The 25,428-nt window shown below is 32.6% G+C and overlaps 1 protein-coding gene across 11 annotated transcripts in view; it reads right to left on the bottom strand.

Moving 5' to 3' along the window:
* The window catches only part of LOC111044880 (guanine nucleotide-binding protein G(q) subunit alpha), a 73,653-nt gene that overhangs the window by 23,001 nt on the left and 25,224 nt on the right, over window positions 1-25,428 (bottom strand). For 5 of the 11 annotated variants that reach the window (XM_022330130.2, XM_022330131.2, XM_039434404.1 and 2 more), the window contains 5 exons: window positions 15,146-15,330; window positions 9,951-10,105; window positions 5,796-5,924; window positions 3,108-3,237; window positions 219-372 (listed from right to left, as the gene is read on the bottom strand). In XM_022330130.2, coding sequence (XP_022185822.1) covers window positions 219-372; window positions 3,108-3,237; window positions 5,796-5,924; window positions 9,951-10,105; window positions 15,146-15,330 — 753 coding nt within the window. Of the gene's footprint in view, window positions 1-218; window positions 373-3,107; window positions 3,238-5,795; window positions 5,925-7,357; window positions 7,487-9,950; window positions 10,106-15,145; window positions 15,331-25,428 lie in introns of all 11 variants that reach the window. The other 6 variants (XM_039434399.1, XM_039434400.1, XM_039434401.1 and 3 more) reach the window with 2 other exon arrangements.

Here is a 25,428-nt window from a genome sequence, read left to right as displayed (position 1 = left end):
AGTTAAAACTAGCTCAAAAAATAATTACAATAGTGAGACAATGACAAATAGAAGATTAACAGAAGATCACACTATAGTTGGTAATATTGTAATTAATATTGTTCATATTTCATTATTACTATTATGGTATTGTAACAAAAAAAAAATTAATTTGCGCTTTTCCATTCCTGCTTTATGATAAATTTGGAAAAATTAGAACTTTTAATCAAATCACTTACCATCATACTCTGGAAAGTAATCAACGAGATGAGAATACATGATTTTCTCTTCCAAGAGATCCTTCTTATTAAGAAACAAAATTACTGATGAATGCTGAAACCATGGATATGTGATAATTGTTTTGAATAAGGCCTTCGATTCCTCCATTCGATTCTGCAAATAACATACATTTTATTTTCATACAATATAATAAAAGAAAATATGTTTATATAATAGATAAAACATCTTAAATCCTAAATTTAATTCAATAGACTAGAGTTCAATTTCATGACCTCTCTATTTCAATGTAAAGGTGAATCAAAAAGCTATACACCGACAATATTAATTCTCAATTATTCTTAAAAATAAAAATTTAAATATTAAATAAATTTTATAATTTTATCAATATTATATATTTTATCATAAAGTGGGAAAATTCTCAATCAAGAGATATGATAGTTACACTACAATATAGAGACGAAGTTATAGAAAATAATCAATATTGTAGTTCATACTTGAGTGGGGAACATATCACAGTGGAATTGGAAGAAAGATTTCAAGAGAAACATCGTTTGATGTCGGTGTAGTAGCCAATGAGAATGCTTCAAGAACTACTGTAATTTGGCAATACAAACCAAATTAGAAGACTGTGTGAGTATGTATTTAATACACTCTCAAATTTAGAAAGTATTGCTGAATGATATAAAAACAACAAATATATTATTCATTATAAACCAATGGTTTCCTGTAACCTTGCTAATTTTTAATAGACAGTAATTCACATGAAATCGTGTGCAATGGAATGTAGGCTACTAAGACATGTTCAACTCATAGCAGACTAATGCATAACACGTGCGTGCAGTGCAGTGCACTGGGGCAATTTGCTAGTTCTTGTAAAATGCAATCCAGGAAACTTGAAAAAGCATAATAATTTATTATTTTGTCAAAATTACGTGGATAATCTTCATCATATTTGAAAATTTCCATTAAAAAAATAAGTTTGATTGGTCTAGAACCCGCGACCTTTCTTTCAAGAGTCGCGCTTGCTACTGACTGAGCTATGGAATCACATGGAGTAAGCCGTGTTTGGTTGAGCATTTATAAATTAGAATTAGTTGATTAATAGAAATGAATTTAAGCTTATGTCCATCCTCTGTATATATCTTCCTGTAAAATTGCACGTTACTAATCAGTTCTTTAGTTCATAAGTGATGATGTGTCATTCGTGTATCTCCTATCCTGTTTATATCCTATCTATGAGCCGATTCTTTTCATTATTATATTATGCATTAGTTATATGTACACTTTGGGACTCAAGTGCAATTTTCAACATCGGGACGATATTGCCTAATGGGCAAAGTTACCATGAGGGAGGAAAAGTACCATGATACACACATCATATTTCTTTCACCTACATCAGTATTTATAACAACTAACCAAATTTATTATAAAGTGATATCTTTCATTAAGACCCTTTTCTCCAAAAATATTGATCCAAAATATAACTAAGGTATTTGATTGACACGTCGAAACATGTCGTGAGTAAAAAAAGATAAAAAAAGGTAATTGGATTTTTATTTATTGATACTACCTATAAGTATGCTCCAATAACTATACTACCTATATCGCACCATCGACGCACAGTCTCCACACGTAATACCCAAAAACCACCTCCACCTCCACTTCCAAAACTATTACCACTAGCTGCTGCGGGAACACGGAATTGGAAAATGTCATGTACATTTGAGTTCCAATTCCGCGTTCCCGCCACAGATCATAGCATCTACTAATGTCCCAGTGTGCCGGCCGTAAAGTTGAAATTCAAGAACATTGCTACATTTCTCTGTCATTCAATAATATTCCACACTAGCTGGTCCGGCGAACTTCGTACCGCCAAATAGTTAATGCATCTCATGACAAACTTTAGCTGGATGCAAACCTGAGGAGGCGCGATGCGGCATTTTGCATCCAGACGCTTCTTACTTATTGGTTTGAATGGAAGAACTCACACACACACTGAATCGGGCATGGCGTGGAATAGTGCGATAAGGCAATCTCCATAAGATCAAGACTTTGTATCATCAAGCCGCGCCTTCTCAGGTGTGCTTAGCCTTAGATTAATCTGATGCACTATATTTATATGAAAATTATCCAACAATAAGTATTTACATTTATATCTGAATATGGACTTCCTATGTGCTTAGTTAGTTGTGCAGCAGTTTGTATTTTTTAATTATAGTTGAATGAGGCTTGCTGGGAATTGAATGGTACATCTCATTGCTGCTGATTTTTCCGTGCATATTCTAAATTTACAGCATTTTGAGTTCTACGACCTAAGTTTGGACGTCGTTCAAACCGCGGCATTATCAAGAATTAAAATTCTGTCAATCAGTAGAAAAAAATTGAAAAACAGATCCAACGGCGGCTGTTGGATGACGCAATGATTATAAAAGTTGATTTTTATTTATGTGTGTGGCCAGCTCACAAATTTTCTCTCATAAGAATTACATGCAAACTTTGAAGGACCGTAGGAAAGAGTCTTGAAGTCAGATTATAAATTTGATGGGCCACAAACCTGGTCCTGAACATAACGAACAAAACTAAAAAAAAATCATCAAATTCGGTGCACACATGAAAAAGTTATTGAATGTTGAAATTTGAGGCTCGATTTTTATTTATATAGATAGATTATTAGCACTGTTCTATAGGTGTGTTACCGGAATTTTCCCATGTTATTAAATGGGATAAGTATAGTCACATTGAGAATTCATGACAATAGATACACGGAACTTTTAGCCTCATAGGGGAAAATTTCAAGTAAAAAACGGAAAAATTTCTAGTACTCTATTCCAGCGGATGAAATACGAATTTAGGTGGTAATAGAAAGAATTCTTCTTGTGCTTGCTCACCTCATTTTCAGATTCGAAGAGGATCTGGTCATATTCACTCAGAGCCACTAGAAATATAATAGAAGTGACGTTTTCGAAACAGTGGATCCATTTCCTTCTTTCCGACCTCTGACCGCCTACGTCCACCATCCTGCGAAAGCAATTCAAAAATTAAGTACGAACCATTCAAAATATCCAAATACAGTCAAATATTGAAACTGCTTCATGAAAGTTAAAAAAATACAATCATAGTATCTGAATAAATGCAATCAGTGTATGTAGTTTCTGCACTGGATAATAAAATAGGGTTTCTGTCATTTGTTTAAAATAAAAATTCAATATAATACAATGTGTTTATGCAAATTTATTGTATTCAATACATTTATTGTATTCAATATAATGTGTTTACTGAAAATACAATAAATTATAAAATGGAATCCGTTCAACTGTAGATATACACAATGATCAGGCTTTCCATGTAATTTTCATGTGGATAGAAGCATCCTGATTCACTAATTCATTACACACAAAATAAAAAGTAAAGTAGCTTTTATAAAATTCTTGACTAGAAAGAATACTTTCTAGAAAGAATAAAATTCATTTATTTAAAACGAGTCATCAATATTTGATAGCAGTGAACATTGTAATCATATTATCATTACTATTCAATAAATAAATAATAAACTCAACAGAAAACAATATAATGCATTTTATTCATTTATTTAAAATGAACCATCAATTTTTGATAGCAGTGAACATTGTAATAAATTATTATTACTATTCAATAAATGAATAATAAATTATTGCATTTGAATTGATCTCTAGACTGGCTAGACTAGTTTATGCACAATTCCATTCATAAAGGTTTTAAAAGGCTGTTCAGTACACCTTTTTATTTTTAATTAAATTGGATATTCTTTTTCAATATAATTGTTAAGATCATTATAAGAGTGAAAAAAAGTGGCAACTGAAATTTTTAAGTGGTCTAATAAGCGAGTTATGGGTTGTTGAAGAAGTGCTAAACACAGTTTTCTTTCCAGATCATAAACGGTTTCGAATTTTCCATTGGAGTTTTTTTTAATACATTCAGTATATCATTGGCTTTGTTCTAATATGCGTTTTTTCGCGATAAATGCCAAAATAAACAAGTTACGGTATCGAATTTACAAAAAATGTTACTTTTTTGTTTATGAACGATATGGAGAATATAATGTTTTAGTTTGGAAAGATACATTTTTTGAATTTTTAAGAGAAGTTCTAATAATATAGTCGAAACCGTTTACGATCTGGAAAGAAAACGGAATCTGGAAAGTTAGCACTTCAACAACCCATAACTTAACGCTTATTAGACCACTTAAAAATTTCAGTTGCCACTTTTCTCACTCTTATAATGATCTTAACAATTATATTGAAAAATAATATCCAATTTAAATAATAAAAAGGTGTACCACCGAACAGCCTTAAAGCAGTGCTTCTACACAATGGTAATAAGCATGCTTCTATGTTTCTATAATAGCATTCGAATCATGCAAGTTAATTTAGCAATTAGGAATAGACATCAAACAATGTATAGTATTGTCTCTTTCTGTATAGGGCTACTTGTAATATAAATAGAAATAAAAATAAAAATCGCAGTACCCTTTTTTTGATTATTTCTGGGTACTGAGATTTTTATTTTTATTTCTATTTCTATTTATAATGTATAGTATGTTTATTTTGAAGAAGATATAGTTTTAATATTGATTATTTCAATGTCAATAACGTTTATTTACAAACAAGTAATAAATTCTCTCTTATCATAAGAACTGTTTATCAAAGAATGTGCTGTGTTTATTCTAGAAAGATATAGATTCTAATATTGATTAATTGCACATCAATGGCGGTTATTAACCAAAAAAGTCGTAAAAATTATCTTATCTATAAAACTACTTTTTCATAACCCAATACTGACCATTTATTCTAATAATTACTATTTTTTTTATCCAAGTAGTTTTCCATCAAATGATGATAGATCAGCACATTTTTATCACTACTTACGTAAAAAATGAAATGAAAGCTTCAATTCATTTCCTATACATACAAAAACACTTAAATAATTGCTTGTAAAATAATGAAAATCACAAGATCCATGCCATGCGTGATATACAATCTAGACATGCTACTGTATGTCACATGCTTTTAAGGGGAAGAAAGATTATAAGAGAAACTGAATATGGGTTATGGAATATTAAATAAGAATAAAGAGTTGTTAGAATAGGTTAATAGAGTCAGACTAGCAAGAGCACTACAGATATATTCGTAGTAGATTAGGAGTAGACATATACAGTAAAATGAGGAGAATGCAATAAGATCAATAAATACTAACCATTTTCACATATTTGACAGTTTTATAATAAAAGAGAAGTTTGCAATTTGTCAACGTTTAGAAAAGTTGATAGAGTTCAAAATGTTGGATAAATTCTCCGAAAATTAATTATTAGGAACAATCAACCTGAGGAAGAATACAACCGTGATCTACTATTAAAAAAAGGATTTAGACTGTGGATAACATGACTGCTAAATCTCAAATAATTAGAGGGGTTAACAATCATGGAAAGAGCTCAAAAGGCATAAAGGAATTCTAATATTAGAACTCCAATATTAAAGGATTCTAATTGAGATTTTAAGGGTTTAAATTGGTATATTCTTTTCATTTGATTAACCTAATACCTAAATATGATAGAGTCCAAGTCAAATGGGTACTCTATAATACCAGTGGTCGGGGCTCGAGCTCGAAGAATATCCTGCTCAGTAGGCAGAAAATCTGCACTTTCAATTCTCGCTAGATCGCTGAGATAACTGCAACATGCAACATGCAACACTCACAATAACATGCCAACATTAACAACAAGTAGCAAAAACATACATGAACCAAACCTTATTAGAAAAAAATATGTACATAGAAAGCATATGCATTACATATTAATTTGTTTTCTCCCGATAAACTTGCAGGTGATCAGAGAGTCATTCCCAAGCAAAAAGGAACAGGATGCAATCCTGAAGAAGAGGAACAAGAAGAGATTAATCAATACTTTGATAGCAGAAAAAAACTTTCGTAGACTAGGGCCCAATGCCTATGATATTAACTTATTAAATTTGATGCACCATTAAATCAAGTAAGTTAGAGGGGTTTAACAACATGGAAAGAGCTCAAAAAGAAAAGGCATAAAGAAATTAATGTTAGAGCTCCAATATTGAAGAGTTCTAATTGAGTTTTTAAAGATTCAAATTTGTATATACGCCAGATGCAGTGGCATATTTTTAAATTGACCTAAATTGATTTAATAGGTATGTTATATACCTAAATAGCTTGAAAAATTAAGTTATTCTTTTTATTTGTGTTCCACCTTTTTTTTAAAAAAAAAACTTGTGACTAAGATGACTTTATTGTTGATATGTGTGACTTGTGTTAGCTGACATAAAGATCTGTGACGTAGAGCCATACGCTAAATAAAAAAAAATGCAACATTGAATCTATATTAATACTATCGGTTAAACATATAGAACCTATAGAAAATAAATACATTAAACCTATAGGTTTAATATAGATTCGAGTTAATGGTTCATTCGATTTAATAAGTGTCCTAGAAACCGGGCCTGAGAATGCAGGAATCATCTTTTAATAAATTAATGAGATTAAACACATTGCGTTTTGATGAGTGATTTTAAGCAGTCACTAGCAATCTAGTCTTCTATGAGATGCGGATTCAAGATAACGTGAAGAACCCCTGTAGTGCCAATATTCTAATCCTAGAAAATAATTTTATTCTTCTGGTTATATGCATTGGGTAAACCTACTGGTTGACCCTTTCCATGAATTGATATTTATGACAAAATTATTTTTTCAAAAGAAATTAGGATTACCAATAAAATTCTAATAAACAAAATTGGATGCATGCAAAACGAACAGAAAAACAGTACATGAGGATCATTCGTTGGATGGTTGGATTATCATACAGCAACACCCCAAGAATTGAAGTTTACTGTCCTGCCACCTGAATCGTAGTTCTTGATTGTCAATCAGGGTATTAATAAAAAAGGTCCCATCTGATCACATGAAAAATAAATGAGGATAAAAAGTACAAAATTAGGATTCTAGAGAAAATAGTTATAACACTTATAACAGTAGACCATAACACAAAAGCCATGCGTGCAAACGAGCAGAGTAAATATGGGAAGCATTTGTTATGAGGCAGAGGCAGCCCAAAATTGGAGTTGACTCGGTAAGCTACCTAAATCGTATTTCTTCAAGGTCAAAGGGGTATTCGATGATTCCAGTGGTGGGGACTCGCACCCGCAGGATGTCCTGCTCAGTGGGCAGGTAGTTCGGTGCCGCAACTCTGTCTATTTCCATAAGGTAACTGAAATTCATCAACATCAACATCAATAACACACATCCACTTCACCTATATATAGATTAGTCCCTCCCCTCTTCATCTTAGATAATTCATTAGAGAGAACTATCTATTTAATAGATTAATCATTTATTAAAAAGAACTATTTACTGTATTTAATTATCTTAATTTTTAAAAAGAATACGCTAATTATATTTTAATAGATCGAATTTAATTTTAGTGCTTCGTTCAAGTCATAATTACTGTGGACCTTCAATGCAACGTATCTAAAGGAATCAAGTGAAATATGATGTTATTACGTTGAAGCCTATCAGGGTACTTTTATTAATAAGATTGTTTTAACAATGGATATCATAAATATTATGATATAAATAGAAGCATTCAAGAATCTTTAAAATAAGGATTCGTTTGATCAGGGTTCTATTGAACTAAATTATTCTAAAAAGTGAACAAGGCAATTGAAACTAGACACATTTGGTGAATGTATAAGGTTTATTGGGTGTAAATATGATATTGAAGCTATTTGTGGGTTATATGACTCCATATTTTGTTTTGCATCTAAACCCAATGCTTATATTGAAGAATGAATAAAAAGTTTGATGAATACAAACGACCAATCCTCTATTATCATATTTTAATTCTATGTTTTGATAGATAAATAATTTTATCTGCTGTTAATTCGTTGATCATTCACTACGTCCATCAGAAAAACTAGTTAAAATGATAGAGGAAATAATAATAATAATACAATTATGGAATACTATATTTGTCGCGAGTGCCTAAGAGTGTAATAAATAGCATTGCACACACAATTTAAGGCAAGAAAACAATGATTGACGATTTAAAAGAGCATGAAGATAGAGAAGATTACTAATAGATTACGCTCATTGAACTGATAAGATTGTCATTATTTATTTAAAAGATGATAGTAGGCTATATTTTAGCCCTGCAACGAGTACTAAAATGAGTTAAAAATATTAATTAAAAATTGAACTTTGTTCATTCGAATTTAAATAATGGGAAATTGGTTGATACCAATTTTAAAAAATTGAAACTTGATTGATTATTTGTTCATTGAAATATGTTCTCTATTAACAGTTAAAAGTGACCAACTCGAAGAATGAGTTTGAAATTTATAGTAAATAGTAGACTAAAATAGGTAGAGGAGAACTATTTAAACATTTCTGACATACTCGATTTTATTTATTTGTGAATATTGTAGCCTATCGACCATTCGAGGTAGTGAGTTGGACCTGTGCTGTTGCAGCATGGATTTGTAGAATGATACTGAGATCAAACTGTTTATTCAAAATGAATATTCATCGCATTGAAGCTCGAAATGGCATGGAACGTTTAGAAGGCACATTAATACTCAAGCAACCGGTAAGAAATCTCATCTCAACACAACTCATAAACAACAGCACACCATCTATTGTAAGAATGAAGCACATTTCAATGGCGAAGAAAAAGATAACATAGTTTTTAAAACAGTTGAGAAATTAACAGAGAATAACAGCGGTTTTGATAATATTTTACAAAATGAAAGAAAAATAAAGAATCAAACGATGTATTGACTCAGTTTTCCTGTTGTTATCAACGGTAAAGGCGACCACAACTTATTCTTGACCATGAATGCCGAAAATGATGAATGATTGTAGGAAAATTTCACAATATTATCTGAATTGTTTTCGTTTCAGAGCCGAAACCATTGACTAACATGATGCTTGTTTGTAGCATGAAGCTTATCAATGAACTAGATATTCGAAATTGAGCATTAAATTCAATATAAATATTATAAAATTATGAATATCATTTACAAAGTTGAGGGAATCATACACAGTACTTATTGTTAGGAAGTTGACATCAGAAGCAGATTACATGGGATTCAAGGAGGTTTCTATGTGGGTAAAAACTCTAGGCTTGTGCAACAAATCATAAGTTGAAACCTTAAAGTTATCCTGATATAACGCTCCAATCCTTTTTTAAACCTAGAAAATATAATTACTTTTCAAGTAAAAACTTTAGCATTGGCTTTATAAGAAACGTCATCTGATACAATGAATATTTGAAGATTTACAAAAACTAAAGTACATAGCTCATTGTTTTTGATTGATCAGACTGGGTTGAATAAAATAATATCAACACTTTCAGCCAGTTGCACAAAGATCTAATAGAATTTAACCGCCGTAGAATTATGTCATCTAAATGAACAAATGCTGGGAGATACTATAAACGAAACTGACGGAAATTTGATGACATTTTACAGTGGTAAAATTGAATTTTATTCTTGTTTGAATTGGTTTCGTTTTTAGTTTTTATTTTGATTTGAATTGATTTTGATTCATAAATCAAATCTACCATAAATGCTTATCTCGGTTGGCGCAACCCAAGGAATCCATAAGACATTTCAAGATTCCTTGGTCCTCGAGTAACTATACAGTTCACCTTGATAATCAGATGATATACTCACTATTTAGCAGAGTCGGTAAGCTGATACTCCCGTCGCCGGTCATAGCACTCCTGGATGCCGGCGTCGGCCCACAGGTCCTTTATCGCCTCTACGTACGGACTCTCGAAAGTCGTCACTGTTTCAAAGTCTACACTTCGTATTGACTCGGCTTTTTCCTGTAACAAAAATTCACATTTTTCAATCAATCAATAAATTACTTGGTGAAAATCATAAATCTTATTTGAATAGAACCTTATCTGCTGATAGTCCACATTATAAATATCCTATAATCTAGAATAAGATGCAGTGGGAAAAAATATTAATTTGAATTATATAGTAGTATGTAGTATGAAATACGACAGAAATAACTTACAGGTCTCAATCATCTCTAAAGTATATTGTACCTTGGACCAAATAGAACAAATACAAGACTTGAAGTATCTAGCAAATAATATTCATATAATGATCCAGAAGAGTGGTAACATTACAAGAGTTGTATCTCAGGCAAAATGATTCAGGTTATAGAGTCAGCATGTGATTAAGAATGCCTTGCTATCCTTGTTTGTCATTAGACAAAGCAGATAGCTCTATTTTTCCATCTCCGCACCGTTGCCAAATTGTTTTTAGACTACCGTACTTTATGAAGAAATACGCTAAAATACCAAAATATTCAATCTATATAATTTATTATGAAATTTTATTATTAAACCATGAAAAAATATATTATGCCCGACGAAAAAAATATATTTTGATTGGACATTATATATTTATTCATAAACTTTATGAAGAAATACGCTAAAATGCCATAATTTTCAAGCTATATAATTTATTATGAAATTTTATTATTAAACCATGAAAAAATATATTATGCCCGACGAAAAAAATATATTTTGATTGGACATTATATATTTATTCATTTATTATTAACAAGAAACAATAATCAGTCTTGAATAACAGCTATCTACTATTATATAAGGCGATGAAAAAGGAAAAGTGGCAACAATACCTTCCTAAATTTCCTCTGACTTTATAAATTAATATCTCATAATATAACAATGCTAAATAAATACAGAAGCACACAAATAACGCCAATTCTTGTGACCCACTTTTTCTATTATCTGATTATTGTTTGAAATCCACCAGGTTTACTTTACTGTTCAATGTGAATGAAATATAGAACTTTTTGACGGATCAGATATCCTCAAAACCAAACAAAGAAAACTATGAAAATAATTACTTGAATTGATTGTCTTCTTTATTACTTATAATTTATAGTATTGGTTGATTGAAAATAGCTGATAGCAACTCAGTAGTTTGAGAGAATGAGGATGCTTGAGTTCAACTAATATTGGGATGCTAATTTGAAGATAGGGAAAATTTTTAAGATGAACATCTCAGAAATGTCAAGATAGTAGAAAAATTAAATATATTTTGGTGGATGGAATTATTAGACAAATCAACGAATGAAGAAATGAGTGAGTATTCTGAGCCGAGACACAGACCAGATGAAAATTTTCATGACGCTATCATAAATTACTTGAAATGACTAGGTTATGACAACAGTTTTATATTTGAGTATCAGGACATCCAAAAATATCAGTGGATCATCTTCTGGCGCTAGACACACACCAGACATGACAAAACAATATAAAATCCCAATTTTCAACAGAAAAGCATTTCTGATTTGTGAGTTTGTTGTACAAGGTTGTCAATTTTTCAAGTTATTTTATAGTCTTGTCAAATGAACTTACAGGAAAAACTTGAATTGTTTTCATCTAGTTATTGAGTGAGTAAGATTTTATCAATAAAGTGATACTGTTTGGCTGGTGATGAAACATATTGAACTCTGTGATGCTTATCACTTGACTAATGAGAAACGAGAATAACAATCAACTTATTTTAGGATTAAATTTTGATTAAAATGATCACAGCCCATAACCAGTACATAAAATAGCACATATATATTATAAAATTTGTCTGTTTATTTGTACGCGGCTTTCATCAAATTTCCAAGCGTTTCAGATCCAACATGAAATTTTAAGCTTAATAACTACTAGATTGGCTACAGAGATAGGTTAACAATAATTATTACTTGTATTACTGAAGAGATCATTTGATCATCTCATAAATTACCAACGCACTAATTCCTTCACCCATGCTCAAGCAATAAGCTTATGTGGGCTTCATCAGCAATAAAATAGAATCATTTTTCAGTGATTTGTGGCTTATAAAATGTTTAATGTGATGAAATCATTAATTTCATCGACATTAACCGATTCACCTTGGTTCTTCCAACAAATTCAAATGATAACGCCTAGAAAATAGAAGTGTCAAGTATTTTTTGAGCCAATATATTGAACCAGTACTCTTTCAAAAACTAATAATCGAAGTACGGTACAGTTCAAGGGAAATGTAGTTAACAATACGATATCATATTAAGCTCCATAACATTGACAAATTTTCCTAGAGAATGTCTGTAATTCACAGTTATTTTATATAATAACAAAACGCTGCTCTATAATGATAATTATTTAATCCCTTCATGCCCTCCCTATTCTATAATCTTCCTTATAAAAATTTATTTTCTCAGAAAAATTAATAACATTACAGATTACAGAAAATAATAATCATGATTTGATTGAATCCTTAATGCCCTCCCTATTCTACAATTTTCATTATAAAAATTCCATTTCTCAAAACATTACAGAAAACAATATTCCTGATTTGATTGATCCAATTTTTGCGGAAACTCTAGAATAGAAGAACAAACGGGACAGTTGAATTAAATATTTACGCAAGCATCATTCAGAGTTTGATCCTCACCAACAATGAAAATAATTGCAGTTCAATATTTGATCGGAGATCAAAAAAATGATTGACGTATGTACAACCGGCTAACAGTGCGGCTTATACCATACCGTACATACAAATATGGTCCTCAACTAGAAATGATATCGAAGTTCAATATTTGATTAGAGACGGGGACCTGTTCCATAGAAATTGACGAGTCTTTTAAATTGGTAGCATGTGCCAACATTGCCAGCTTTTCAGTTTTAGACTAATTTTGAAAAAAATTGGAACAGCTCACAGTAAAATGTGCGTACTAGATCTATGTAATAGATTATTACATAAACTGGTACAAGCGTATAAGCCCTAACGAAATGACAGATTGTATGCAATAACATATATTTTCCTTTGTAGTAATGGAAAATTCACTTTCTTCAATATGTTCTACCTAGCTTTGTAGTGGGAATTTTATTAGAAGTTGTAAATAAGAAAATATCGGCCATATTGTGGAACTGGATAATAGTTCTAGAGCCTCCACTAATTCATAGGTCATGATAGTACATACATTTTTTGGACTCAAAATAGTGTGTGAATTAAGTTATCATTTACATAACCTCTAGACTGTGTATTCCAAATTAAGGTTTAAAGCAGTTTTGGGCGAATGCCTGTTGGTTTTATCTGTATTGTATCTATTGTCTATGAATAAATAAATGATCATGAACTCATGAATGTTCGATCAATGATCGATCATCCATGAAACATTAAGGCTGTGCAAAGGCTGAAAATAAACTTTCTACTCGTGATATTTTTCAAAGTTTTTCGATTTGTATATCATCAAGCTATCGAAATGAAAAAGTTTTCTCAGGAATACATTTTTTCCGATCATTACTTTTGGGGTATGAGGTATGAGCGCCTGAAGTTTGAATTTTTGGGACAGAACATTTCAAATTCGGTAAGATATAAATCCATGAGATTTAGAGGATGGATTCTTCATGGTATTGTTGATCTAGTAAAACAACAATTTTCTAAAAAAAAAAAACAATTTTTGAAAAAGTTATTCAATTTACCAAAAATAACTCAACTAAAAGTTATTTTTGTTTTTTTTAGTAAATTGAATAACTATCTTAAAAAATTATATTTTCAGAAAATTTTTGTTTTACTAGATCAACAATATCATAAAGAATCTACAGTATCCTCTAAATCTCATAGATTTATCTCTTACCGAATTTGAAATGTTCTGTCACAAAAATTTAAACTTTAGGCGCTTATATCTCAAAAAGTAATGATCAGAAAAAAATGTTTTCCTGAGAAAACTTTTTCATTTTGATAGCTTGATGATATCAAATTGAAAAACTTTGAAAAATATCACGAGTAGAAAGTTTATTTTTAGCCTTTGCACAGCCTTAATTCAAAATGGGCATTCAATTGGAATATCGAATGGAAATCGAAGCATGATCCACAATAATGTAGAAGTGATTGATCCCCTAGATATTTTCGTTATGATATTTAATTATTTGATTCCTCATGCATCACATAAAATAGGACTTCTGATAAGAATATCTAATGACATTTAACCTTATCGACTATATCGTGAAACGGTTGATCTTTAGCTCTAGTCTACAGCTCTAGCAGCCTCATTTTTCTTTGTTTAGCTATGAGAGATCAACTCTTTTTCAAATCAATAAGGGTGGTATTTATAAATTGTTATTGAAGACTTCCTTAGCCAACAACGCTTCTAGGCAACCAAATCAAACTTGACCAGGTCGTTCTTGAAAATCGCCAATAGTCAAGGCCCCAAATAAGTATTTAATAAGAAAAATGACATATTATTCCACCAGGAATAGTACAATTTCCATCTAACGTAGAACAAAAGATCGTAGATCGTATCGTACAATCGATCATAGTGGACCGGTTGATATTGTAACATCTATAGTTTATGCAAACCTTAGTTTGCAGCACGGGGCTTCAAGGTCAATGTTATTTATTACGAGAATAGGAGCACACTGTTACCATTTCTATGATTCTATCAAAATTACCAACGCTCTTTCAATCACACAATTACCTCACAGGCTTCTGTAGATCTGGCTGCACTGTTCTCTATATGAGCAATGCTGCAATCCAGATATTTATAAACTGTGCATGCATTTCTCTGTTATAGGAAATTTTCAAGAACGAACTTGGTCGAGTTTGGTTTGGTCAGCAAGAGCGATTAGAACGATTCCAGTTTTTGTCTGCTGGTAACTGTAGCGTTGTTTGTATAGGTGTAGGTTTTCGAAACCGGAAAGGAACGTTCATGGACCTTTTGGAACAAAATATTACCATTTGATAGTTTGAACATCGATCTCAAAGGTCCTCTATCAACTTGCCCCAAGATCTAGACTTCTAGGCCCTAGCATATGATATTATTTGAAAAATGGTGGGATACTCACAATACATGATGAGTCTGCGTACTGAATTTTGAGCAAGTCCATGGCACGTATCATGCTCTGCATGGCCATGAAGATATTTTGGTAGACGAGTTTGATGAAGCCGCGCTTGTCCTCGTCCGAGTAGCCCGAGCCATGGATAATACGCATCTGCTTGATGAAAGTCGACTTCCCCGATTCTCCAGTACCTACAAATACAACACATACCAGTTACAATTTTGTTAGAAAAACTTGGGAATAATAGGTAGCTCTATTAGAAGGTACCTATAATACTCGTACAATACAATTACATAAGGAAATGCATTTTCAAGAAAGTTTGCCCAAAAATGAAAGTATTGAAATAGGTAGGTTGGTAAATTAAATAGGTTTGATTTGAGTAGGGAGGGGATAGATTCTCCAGTGCCTCATCACAACATAAACACACAATAGAGTTATTTTTGAAGTTTATTATAAAAAAAATTGAGAAACTAAGTGAAATCGACAAAAACTATATAAAAATTATTAAGATATTGGAATCGATTGGAAAACACAGGGGAATGAGTTCTTAGAAAATTAATGATTGGGAAATGGGGAAACTGAATAATAATGAACAATAGCATGCAATAATAATATACGAATAAAGTTCCAAAATAGTTTACAAGGTATTACCATCAAATTAGAAATATTATTGAAAAAGATTGGTTTGAAAAAGGTTTATAATTGGTGTGAGAGAATGAGGAAGACCAATGTGTATACTGCAGAAGGATAAAGCCGAGGACACATCTTTCATGCAGCGTTTCAATGCTATCACGGATGATGAAGATGAAGGCTTAGAATGGTGCATGCCATACATGTGATCTGTCCCACCACCACCCCTCAACCCTACACAAATATCGGACAAGAGTAGGATTGGAAGGCTGCATGATATATATATGTGGCTTCGGCTTACAAACAAATGCAAAAAAAAACATCACCGGCTTTTTCCAAAGCATACTAAATCTTTCCTACTACCAATACATACAAAATCGACTCAATATCAACCAGCAATCAGTCTCGCCTTGGTTTTAGACTAAATCATAAACCGAGTATGGAACTCATTGCATTCCAGGCATTCATGAATTGTAGGTTTAATTTTTTCTAGCAAAACGTTTTCCAAATATTTTTTATTGGTTAAATTTGATTTGATACGAGATATTTTCCCCATTCATGCTACGTAGGCTATTCCCCATTGTATTCTACGGGTTGGTAAACATTATGGAAGCATCTTATTATTCCTGTTACAATGAAAATTCAACGATGGGTTTCATAAGGGATCCTATTTGGATTGAAAAACTTTTTTTCTGTAGCTTCACAATTTGGTCCGCCATATTGAGTCCAACTTCATGTTTAAATGGGATGGTGGTCATGTGACACATGATTTCGATACAGAATTTCAAGAGAAAATAAATGGCGAAAACCACACATTGATATATCGAATACTAATAAATCATAAAGCAATGAGTGAGTACATTAAAAATCTGACACATCAAACTTTGCTGTTCAAAGTGTTGACTATGTGAGTAGATGTTACTTACTTTAAGTGAGTACTGTCACTTAAAAACCAAAATTTCATAGTTTCGATATCTTTACTTTCCTTGCCCTATTACCATAGGTAAGGTAAGTATTGCTTTCCAAAAAAAATTAAGGTACCCTAATTTCAAGTTTTCTATACGTTTCAAGGTCCCCTGAGTCCAAAAACATGATTTTTGAGTGTGTGTGTGTGTGTGTGTGTGTGTGTGTGTGTGTGTGTGTGTGTGTGTGTGTGTGTGTGTGTGTGTGTGTGTGTGTGTGTGTGTGTGTGTGTGAACACGATAACTCCATTCCTAATTAACCGATTGACTTGAAATTTTAAACTTAAGGTGCTTATACAATGAGGATCCGACAGTAAGAAATTCAATGAAATTCAATTCAAGATGGCGGAAAAAATGGCGGATAATTACCAAAAAACCATGTTTTTCACGGTTTTCTCGAAAACGGCTCTAACGATTTTATTCAAATTTATACCATGGATAGCTATTTAAAAGCCCTATCAACTGACATGAAACTCATTTCTGGTAAAATTGCAGGAGCTCCGTAATTACCTTGTGAAAAATTGCGAATAATGACTAAAAAACCACGTTTTTCACGGTTTTCTCAAAAATGAGTTGACCGATTTTTTTCAAATTCATACCCGGTATAGTTATTTATCAGCTCTTTCAACAGCTCTATGAGTCTCCTTCCTGGGAAACTAATGGGGGGTCTACCCCATCCTTGAGAAATGGACTTTGTAACCTCCTTCTCGTGTATGAGGTAGGTATGTAGAGCAGTTTATAAAGAAAACACATAGTCGATATATTTCATCTGTAGAACAGATGTTTTGACGACTTCTATAAAAATCATCGAATTTCACAATTTACACAAAGGAAAAAGTACTCTGAAAACAATTATATTACCTATATACACATATACAGTAGTCTGATCAAAGTTTCAAATATATGTTGCCGCCAATCGTCATTATGTTATTCCCCTAAATTAATCTCGTTTAAGAATGAGGCTTGCAGTTCAATGAGCAAGGAAAGTTGTGACCAGATTTTTAAGATTTTCAATGTAACATACAAAAAGATACAACCAACAACAAATTCTAAAACTAAAACACAAAGAGCGTGGTACAATACTGTGATGTGAAATAATGTAATAAATTGGGATAATAAAGAATTCTGTTATTATTTATTGACTCACCTACCTGCTACAATAGTAGAATAACCAATCTAGATTGTTTACTCCATGCTTTATAGGTAGGTTGGATATTCTAGGTAGCTACCTAAAGTATCTCTTCCTACTCTTTGCATATTTTCTTGCCAGTCTATCTTCTGTACTCTCCAGTTCTTTATTATGCATATTCCTTTATACTACTGCCTACAACCTTTGGCTATTCCCTACTTATTCCAAAAATTACCTATTTCAATAAAATACTTCATATATCACATGTAGCAAACTTCTTACTATATCTTCCTATTTAGCTCGTTCTATCATACATCTTTCATGATACTAAAACCTTTTATAGTGAAATCAACTTTACATTGTCAGCATTCCTTATGAATAACATCAGTGCTTCCCATTCAGTCAATGACAGTTTCAAGTTAATTGATTATTCCTGTGAAATATTCCATATCTTACAAATTACAAACTACTAACAATATCTTCCCATTGCATACTTTATCTTACCTACTCTTCACCAACAGCTATACATATCTGCTACCTAAAGCACCTCTCTCTACTCTATAGCATTCCCAACTATCCCTAGAGAACACTTCATACGTTCCATATTTACAAACTGCTTTCAACTTACAAAATCTTCTTATGCTTACTCTATCTTTCCAATTCACCACCTATATCAATATTTATAGGATTACCTACCAGCTAACTAGCTTGGACCAGATAAATCCATTTTAATTTATTGATTTAATTATACACAATTATTTGAAGTGAATGAGGAATTGAGGGAGCCCAGAACTGTTCCTCTCCCGAATTTTGTTACATATAGACAAACAGCTTTATATTTCTGGTCTGAGACCAATAGAATTTCTCCCAAGCCTACAGCATACTACCATAGAGAAAAGATAGCAGAAGAAGATATCCCATGGTATAAGGTAGTTCATGTTCCAAATTTCAAGCCAATTTCTTGTTAACTCAAGCCAATTACTGTCGACTACTGTCTATATATAAAAATTCGGAAAGGGAACAGTTTTGGGCTAGGCCTGTTGGTCCTTTTCTCATCATATATCTGATTTGTGTATTATGAAGTGTGAATAAATAAATAAAAATAAATGAAATTATTCATGTTGTGTTGAGTGTAAGAACAGTACAGTATGGGAGACTACAAGCGTCACATAGTTTCACGAAAACCAACTAGGACTATTAGCTTTATTTAACATTAAAAATTAGAACATAAAAGCCCAATACCATGGGATATATTCTTGTGCTATCTCTTCCCTATGATACTACCATTGCACACCAATCAAATCAGCCTCTACCTATAACCATCTACCAATTGTATCGACTGATGACCGGCCGGCTTGATGGTAGGCAGACATGAGGCATTGCCAGCACACACTATCGTTAAAAGTTTCGCTTTCGTTGGAACCTGTGCAGGTGTGTGCGTGAGGGGAGGGGGGAATGCGTCAGTCACCACACGACATACACAGTCAAAAGCTGGTCGGTCGGCCGGCGGCTCCTGATGCAGTTCCAACAGTAGTCGTAATAAATGGAGGAGGACGACAGTGAGGAGGAGGAGGAGAGAGGTATGGGGCGCGGCGATGGTGAATTTCGGAATGAATGGAAGGCGCACAAGAGTCCCGGCAGAATGAGTGCGCGAGCATGGCTGGGGGGATGAAAGGGTGGAGGAGGAGGAGGCCTCTTCACTCCTTCCGCTTCCTCCTCCTCCTCATTGTACCGATGAGAGGGGTGTGTGAAGCGGACTATCGATCCGGAGCTAGTGCTGGAGTACTGGCTGAGTCGACGCAACACCCCAACCCCCCCTGAATACCACCTCACCCCTTGGCCAGACCATGTCTCCACACGGATGTCGTCGGTCGACAATGTGCAGCAAAGCAGCCCAACACGGGGCTGGCAGGCTAGCCCCAACACGGCTTTCACTCACTAAATTTGCCACTAAATGGTGAATTTTGACAATAGATAATAAATAATGAAGTAAATCAGTAAGGGTATTAGGAAACCTTTTAAAAATCGGAAAATTGATATTTGGCTCCTGAATATAAGGTGGAAATGATCTAGTGGATCTTGAACTGTCGAATTTCAGTCACAGAAAATAGAATATTGCATTTTAGGTGAAAATAAAATATTGCATTTTTGGCAAAAATATTGAGCAAACTACTCGTTTTAACGAAAAATGGGGAATGAGTTGCGGTTCAGATTTTTTTTTCAAACTCAGTACCACTTCTATGTATGTAGGCTATAAAATGGTCGGTTACAGCTAACATTTTTTTGTAATTAGACTTCCTCTCATAGAAATTGTGATATTAAATTTTGAGGGGAATTTGAAACCGAAAAATCGTCGATTACAGCTTACAGTAAGCATTTTTTGTAATTAGACTTCCTCTCACAAAAATTGTGACATTGAATTTTGAGGGAAATTTGAAACCGAAAAATCGTCGATTACAGCTTACAGTGAGCATTTTTTGTAATTAGACTTCCTCTCACAAAAATTGTGATATTAAATTTTGAGGGGAATTTGAAACCGAAAAATCGTCGATTACAGCTTACAGTGAGCATTTTTTGTAATTAGACTTCCTCTCACAAAAATTGTGACATTGAATTTTGAGGGAAATTTGGAACATATTAGGGGAATTTTGTCACTATGTATGCTCTCAGCCCATATAGCTTGACTATGATTCGGATGAGAAGAGTACTGTATATTAGGATAATTTATTAGTACAGATGAAAGTTGGTATTTTTTTATCGAAGGCTCACTGTAGATTGCATTCCAGCTTCCACCCCGGTTCTCAAAATGTAAGCACATCAAATCGAATGTTGTGATTTTAAATAAATGAAGCAACTTAACAATATTGGTAGATAATTATGAAGTGCATACAGTGGGTTCACCGGTATAATTTTATGTTAGTCGAATTATTTGAATGAAAGATTAGAGTAATTTTTCATTTTTGAGAAAAAATGGAGCACTTCAATAACAGGTTTCTGTAATTTTGATATCTCCCAACATGGATTAGATTCCATCTCGCCTCAAACATGTGAATGGCAAACGGAAGCATCTTCCTTGATTTGGGCTGTAGGTTGGTAGTTTCCTAGTTTGTACTTTAATTCCAATACACACTTTATAGCTCGAACCTCAGCTTCCATCTCAAGCACAACCCTAAATTTGGGCTGAAGGGTATTTGAACTTTGTCTTGACTTGCGAAGGGTAGGATTTCGTTCTCACCCCAAAAAGGTTGGATATTGATTGAATATACTGATAAATTGTTATCTAGTTGATGATTGGAAATTTAGTAGCAACCTTAATACATTTGAGCCTGTAAAAAGGGGAGGCCGACCTGTACATCCTTTGAGAAAATGCAGCCTGATTGGAGTTGGAGAATTGGAGAAGCCTGATTGGAGAAGGTGAAAGTTTAATTTAATAACATTCATTTGTGAATCAAGGGTTGGTTTCTATTTTCCACTTCAAAAGAGATCAATGACTATTTGGATGGGTACTTGAATCATGGTCAACGAAAAATTGAAGAACTTGATAATAATGTTGCAATCCACAATAAGCTATTTCAGTCGAGAAAGATACTTCGAGTTTTGTTTGTATTGGCATTAACATATTGTTATCCACCAAAAACATGTTTTAATAAGATTCCTGCAATACCTGCATGCAAGACAGCCCTTCAAGACTTCAATTTAACTCAAATTGCTGGGTAAAAATGTTTAAATTTTGATTTAATAGTCTTTTTTACAACTAATTATAACTTCGAAAATAATCATCGCTTGAAGATAGGCATCCACATGAGTAAAAAGACTCATTCTCTCTCTCTCTCAAAAAATAAAAAATAAAAAAAAATAATAAAAACGTTTTGCAAATGATAATCTGTCCTATATTTGGCGTCAATGAGAGAATAAGAGTAATGCCATATTTGACATTAATTCTGATAAACCAAGAGAATATTTTACATCGGAAGCATTTTTCAAAAAATATATATCTATAATAATTAGAAACACTTCACTTGAATGGGCTACTTTTATAAATTAATAAAACAATATTGAAACTTGAAGTATCCTTTATTATTTAAAATATTACAACGACTAGTTGACCTATGGTCGAAAATAGTTGACCTATGGTCGAAACTAGTCGTTCTAATATTTTAAATAATAAAGGGTACTTCAAGTTTAAATGAAAATCATAAGTTGTTTTTAAGTGAAAATGGACTAAATTTTAGTAAAGTGAAATCATAACCCTATTTTAGACTTTTAAAATGTTAATTTGGGAGAGGAATAGTACAAGGCGTATCCTTAGTTTTTCTCTCCCAATCAGTTCTTCTTTGTAAAAAATATAAATAAATAAAAATAAATATTGTTTTTATTAATATAATAGCTAGCTTAGCTTACCTTTGAAACTGACACATTCCAGTGGTAGGATATAGTTCTAATCAAATTAGCAGGGGAGCAAAGTATAATCTTTAATCCAGCACTTGTGGTTTATGAATAAAACCAAGGAAGGATTAATTGAAGAGTTACATACTACATACACCACGATACTTTAGTCAATTAAATTTATGACAATTTGCCCAATAAATGTGCAACAAATCACTAGTATTCTGTTCTATTTACAAATGAATCTATAAATTTGCAACAAATTATTCTGTTCTATTTACAAATGAATCAATACCATAATATGAATTCAACGCAAGGTCATTTAAAATAATTTCTTTCATTACAATCTTATCTTTAGTATCAAGTTATGAATTTAAAAAAGCACAACCCATAGCTGAGAATGGCGATTTACACTGTTTTCCCGGAAATATCGCCACAAATGTAAGCTTCTCATCTAATAGCATGAACTTAATGATGCCTACTACTATGGAATTATTTCATTGGAAATGATTTCAGGCACAAGGAAAGTACAATAATTTAGTTATATCAATCACTCGTAATGTATAGGTAGGTAACTGATTCTACGAAAACTGTTTCAAATATTCAATAACAGCTAATAATGTGCTCTTAATTCGCTAGGAATGTACGGAGCCCGTATTGGCCTTCTTGTGATATGTAAGCAAAGTAGAATATGGTGCAACATACTGGTGTGCTTTCATTAAAGAGGTACTCAGAAGTATAACTTGCTAGAGCAAAGAATTGACTGCAGCGAAATAACTTGAGTATCATTAGAATTAAATCTCTATGAAAATATTCCGTGAGAGTTAATGGAGAATATTGTACAAAGGGAAAAATGTGATGGGGAAATAGTGTAATAGTTTAAAAAGGAGAAAGCGTAAATTATATTGTATTTATTATTTATCATACGAGTGGGCTTCAAGAAGTTTACAAAAATATACAAGTGTTTTCAATTGAGTATAGAAAAACATTCCGATTGGTAATTGATGAATGCAACCTACATGGTCAAGTGACCTTCATTGAGAACTAGAATAATAATATGAAGCCTACAGTTACTGCAAAACCCATGTGCTATCGAATGAGTCACTGACAAGCCAAGTGTAATTTTCAAGTGTACAGGTACATTCTCTGTAAATACAAGAACAGGAAATTGTAAAAATAATTCTTGGAAGCACAATCACTCAATTCCGTTCATATTTTTTGAAGGACTTGACGTTATTCAAGTCCGCATGAACACTACTCAGTACACAGCCATAACTTCATCTCTCATTAAAAAATTTATTGATTGAAGCAAATAATAAAAATTGAACTAATATTCTGCTATTTATTATAATAATATTGTCCAAACGACATAACATTTTTGTTTGATCTATTAAGGGAAGATTTGACGACGTTTATTATTATTTACTCCCTGGCACGTTAATAGAAATAGATGAACATTTGAATTATTTTACATATACCTTGAGTTGAACAACAAACATCATTGTCCATTGCTCAAGCTTTGGCAGAAAAATTTAGGGGTTCGAAGTGGAATTTGAGGTCTAATCTTTCCTTCAATTAGGTCCAATGTGATGGTGTCTCTAAAACTCTCAAAGTAGGAGGGTGTTAGATCAATGTTCATTGAATGCACAGAATATGTGGGCTACTATGACAAATATGTCCAATGAATAAACTTTGATTAATTATCAAATTATCTATTGAGAAAATGATGTGGAGAAAATCCCATGATTTTGAAGTATGCAAGAACATTTGAAAGTCTTATTCCTAAAAAAAGGATACAGACATTTGTCAAAATTGATACTGACTTAGTAAGAATACACAAATACAATGTTATTATGCATGGGAAAATGAAAGCAACTACACCGAAAATCAGGTATGCCACTCTACCGTGAGATTCGAGAATCTAGAAGTTGAAGAAACTCGCTTTGCAAGAATCAGGTTGTACCATGGCGTTGAAGTAATTCTCTGCCTCCAAGGACAACCTTTGTTACTTGGAGATGGAGGCTAAAGGTAAACGAGTTATTACTGAAATCAAGACTTATGGTCTGGAACTTGAAGGGTTGACTGTAATAAATGAGTTGTTTTACTGGGCATATATGTCGAGAATATTTGAATAATCTAAGACACGTGGCATGAAAAATTTGGCAAATATTCTACCAAGTTTTCCTGCAGATTATCTGGAATTGTGGCAGTTCTCAAATTAAAAGCGGGAGAGCATATTATTTGAACGATTCACTTGTTACACGTGGATAACACATTTTTGGATCAGATTCTACTGTTAGCCTAGAATGAGCACGTCATATATTATGTATTTTGCTGAAGATGATGCTAACTTAATTATAGGATTGTGTACTGGGAACGTGAGTTATGATTACGATAGATTATTGACCCTACATTTTCCAGGTTCTACTAAACCATTGAAATTGATGAAATTGATTGGCTTAGCTGACCAAATATGATATTGAGAATACAAGAGCGGTAACGTCTTTCTCCGAGAAGTATCTTAAAGAATATCCTTCAAATTTCCAATTGACATTGCTTAGATATTTCTTTTATCATCAACAGCTCACAGATAAAAAATGGATATTATAAACGGATTAAAAATGTATATTTATAATTAGAATCTACGGAAATACATATCTTTCAATGATAACGCTGCTGAGTACTGAATTCTTCTTCTATTCTCAAAGACTGGCTCTCCTTCTGGGATTTATTTACTTTCATCCGATAAAATTGATCGTATTTGTTTTTACAAGAACTCAAAAAGGCACGGTTAGAATAGGAATGAATTGAACTTAGCCTGACTAGCCGTAAGCGACACCACTGCGATTCAAATATTTTCTAAAACGGCTCATAAGAATTTGCGAAAGTGGTGAGCAAGCACAATGCTTAAACCGTTGAACCTAATATACAACCCATGATTCTGATACCGATATTGTATTGAAGTTATTGAGAACCGTATTGTAAATTCTACATGCGTTATATTCCAATTCAATCAGTAGGAATTACTTCAAAACTTTTAACAGAATAACTCAAGGTCAATTTTTGAAAACTCTGATTTTCCTGCATTTCACTTCGTAAAAAACCTTCACGGATACGACTTTACTGCTGGGAATTTTTTGTCTCAATTTCTGCGGTATAGAAAAGAAGGGCAGACGCCGATC

The sequence above is a fragment of the Nilaparvata lugens genome, chromosome 8, assembly GCF_014356525.2.
Source record: "Nilaparvata lugens isolate BPH chromosome 8, ASM1435652v1, whole genome shotgun sequence".
NCBI lineage: Eukaryota > Metazoa > Arthropoda > Insecta > Hemiptera > Delphacidae > Nilaparvata > Nilaparvata lugens.
Note: the sequence above shows the minus strand (reverse complement) of the source record. Positions and strands in the feature narration are given on the sequence as shown.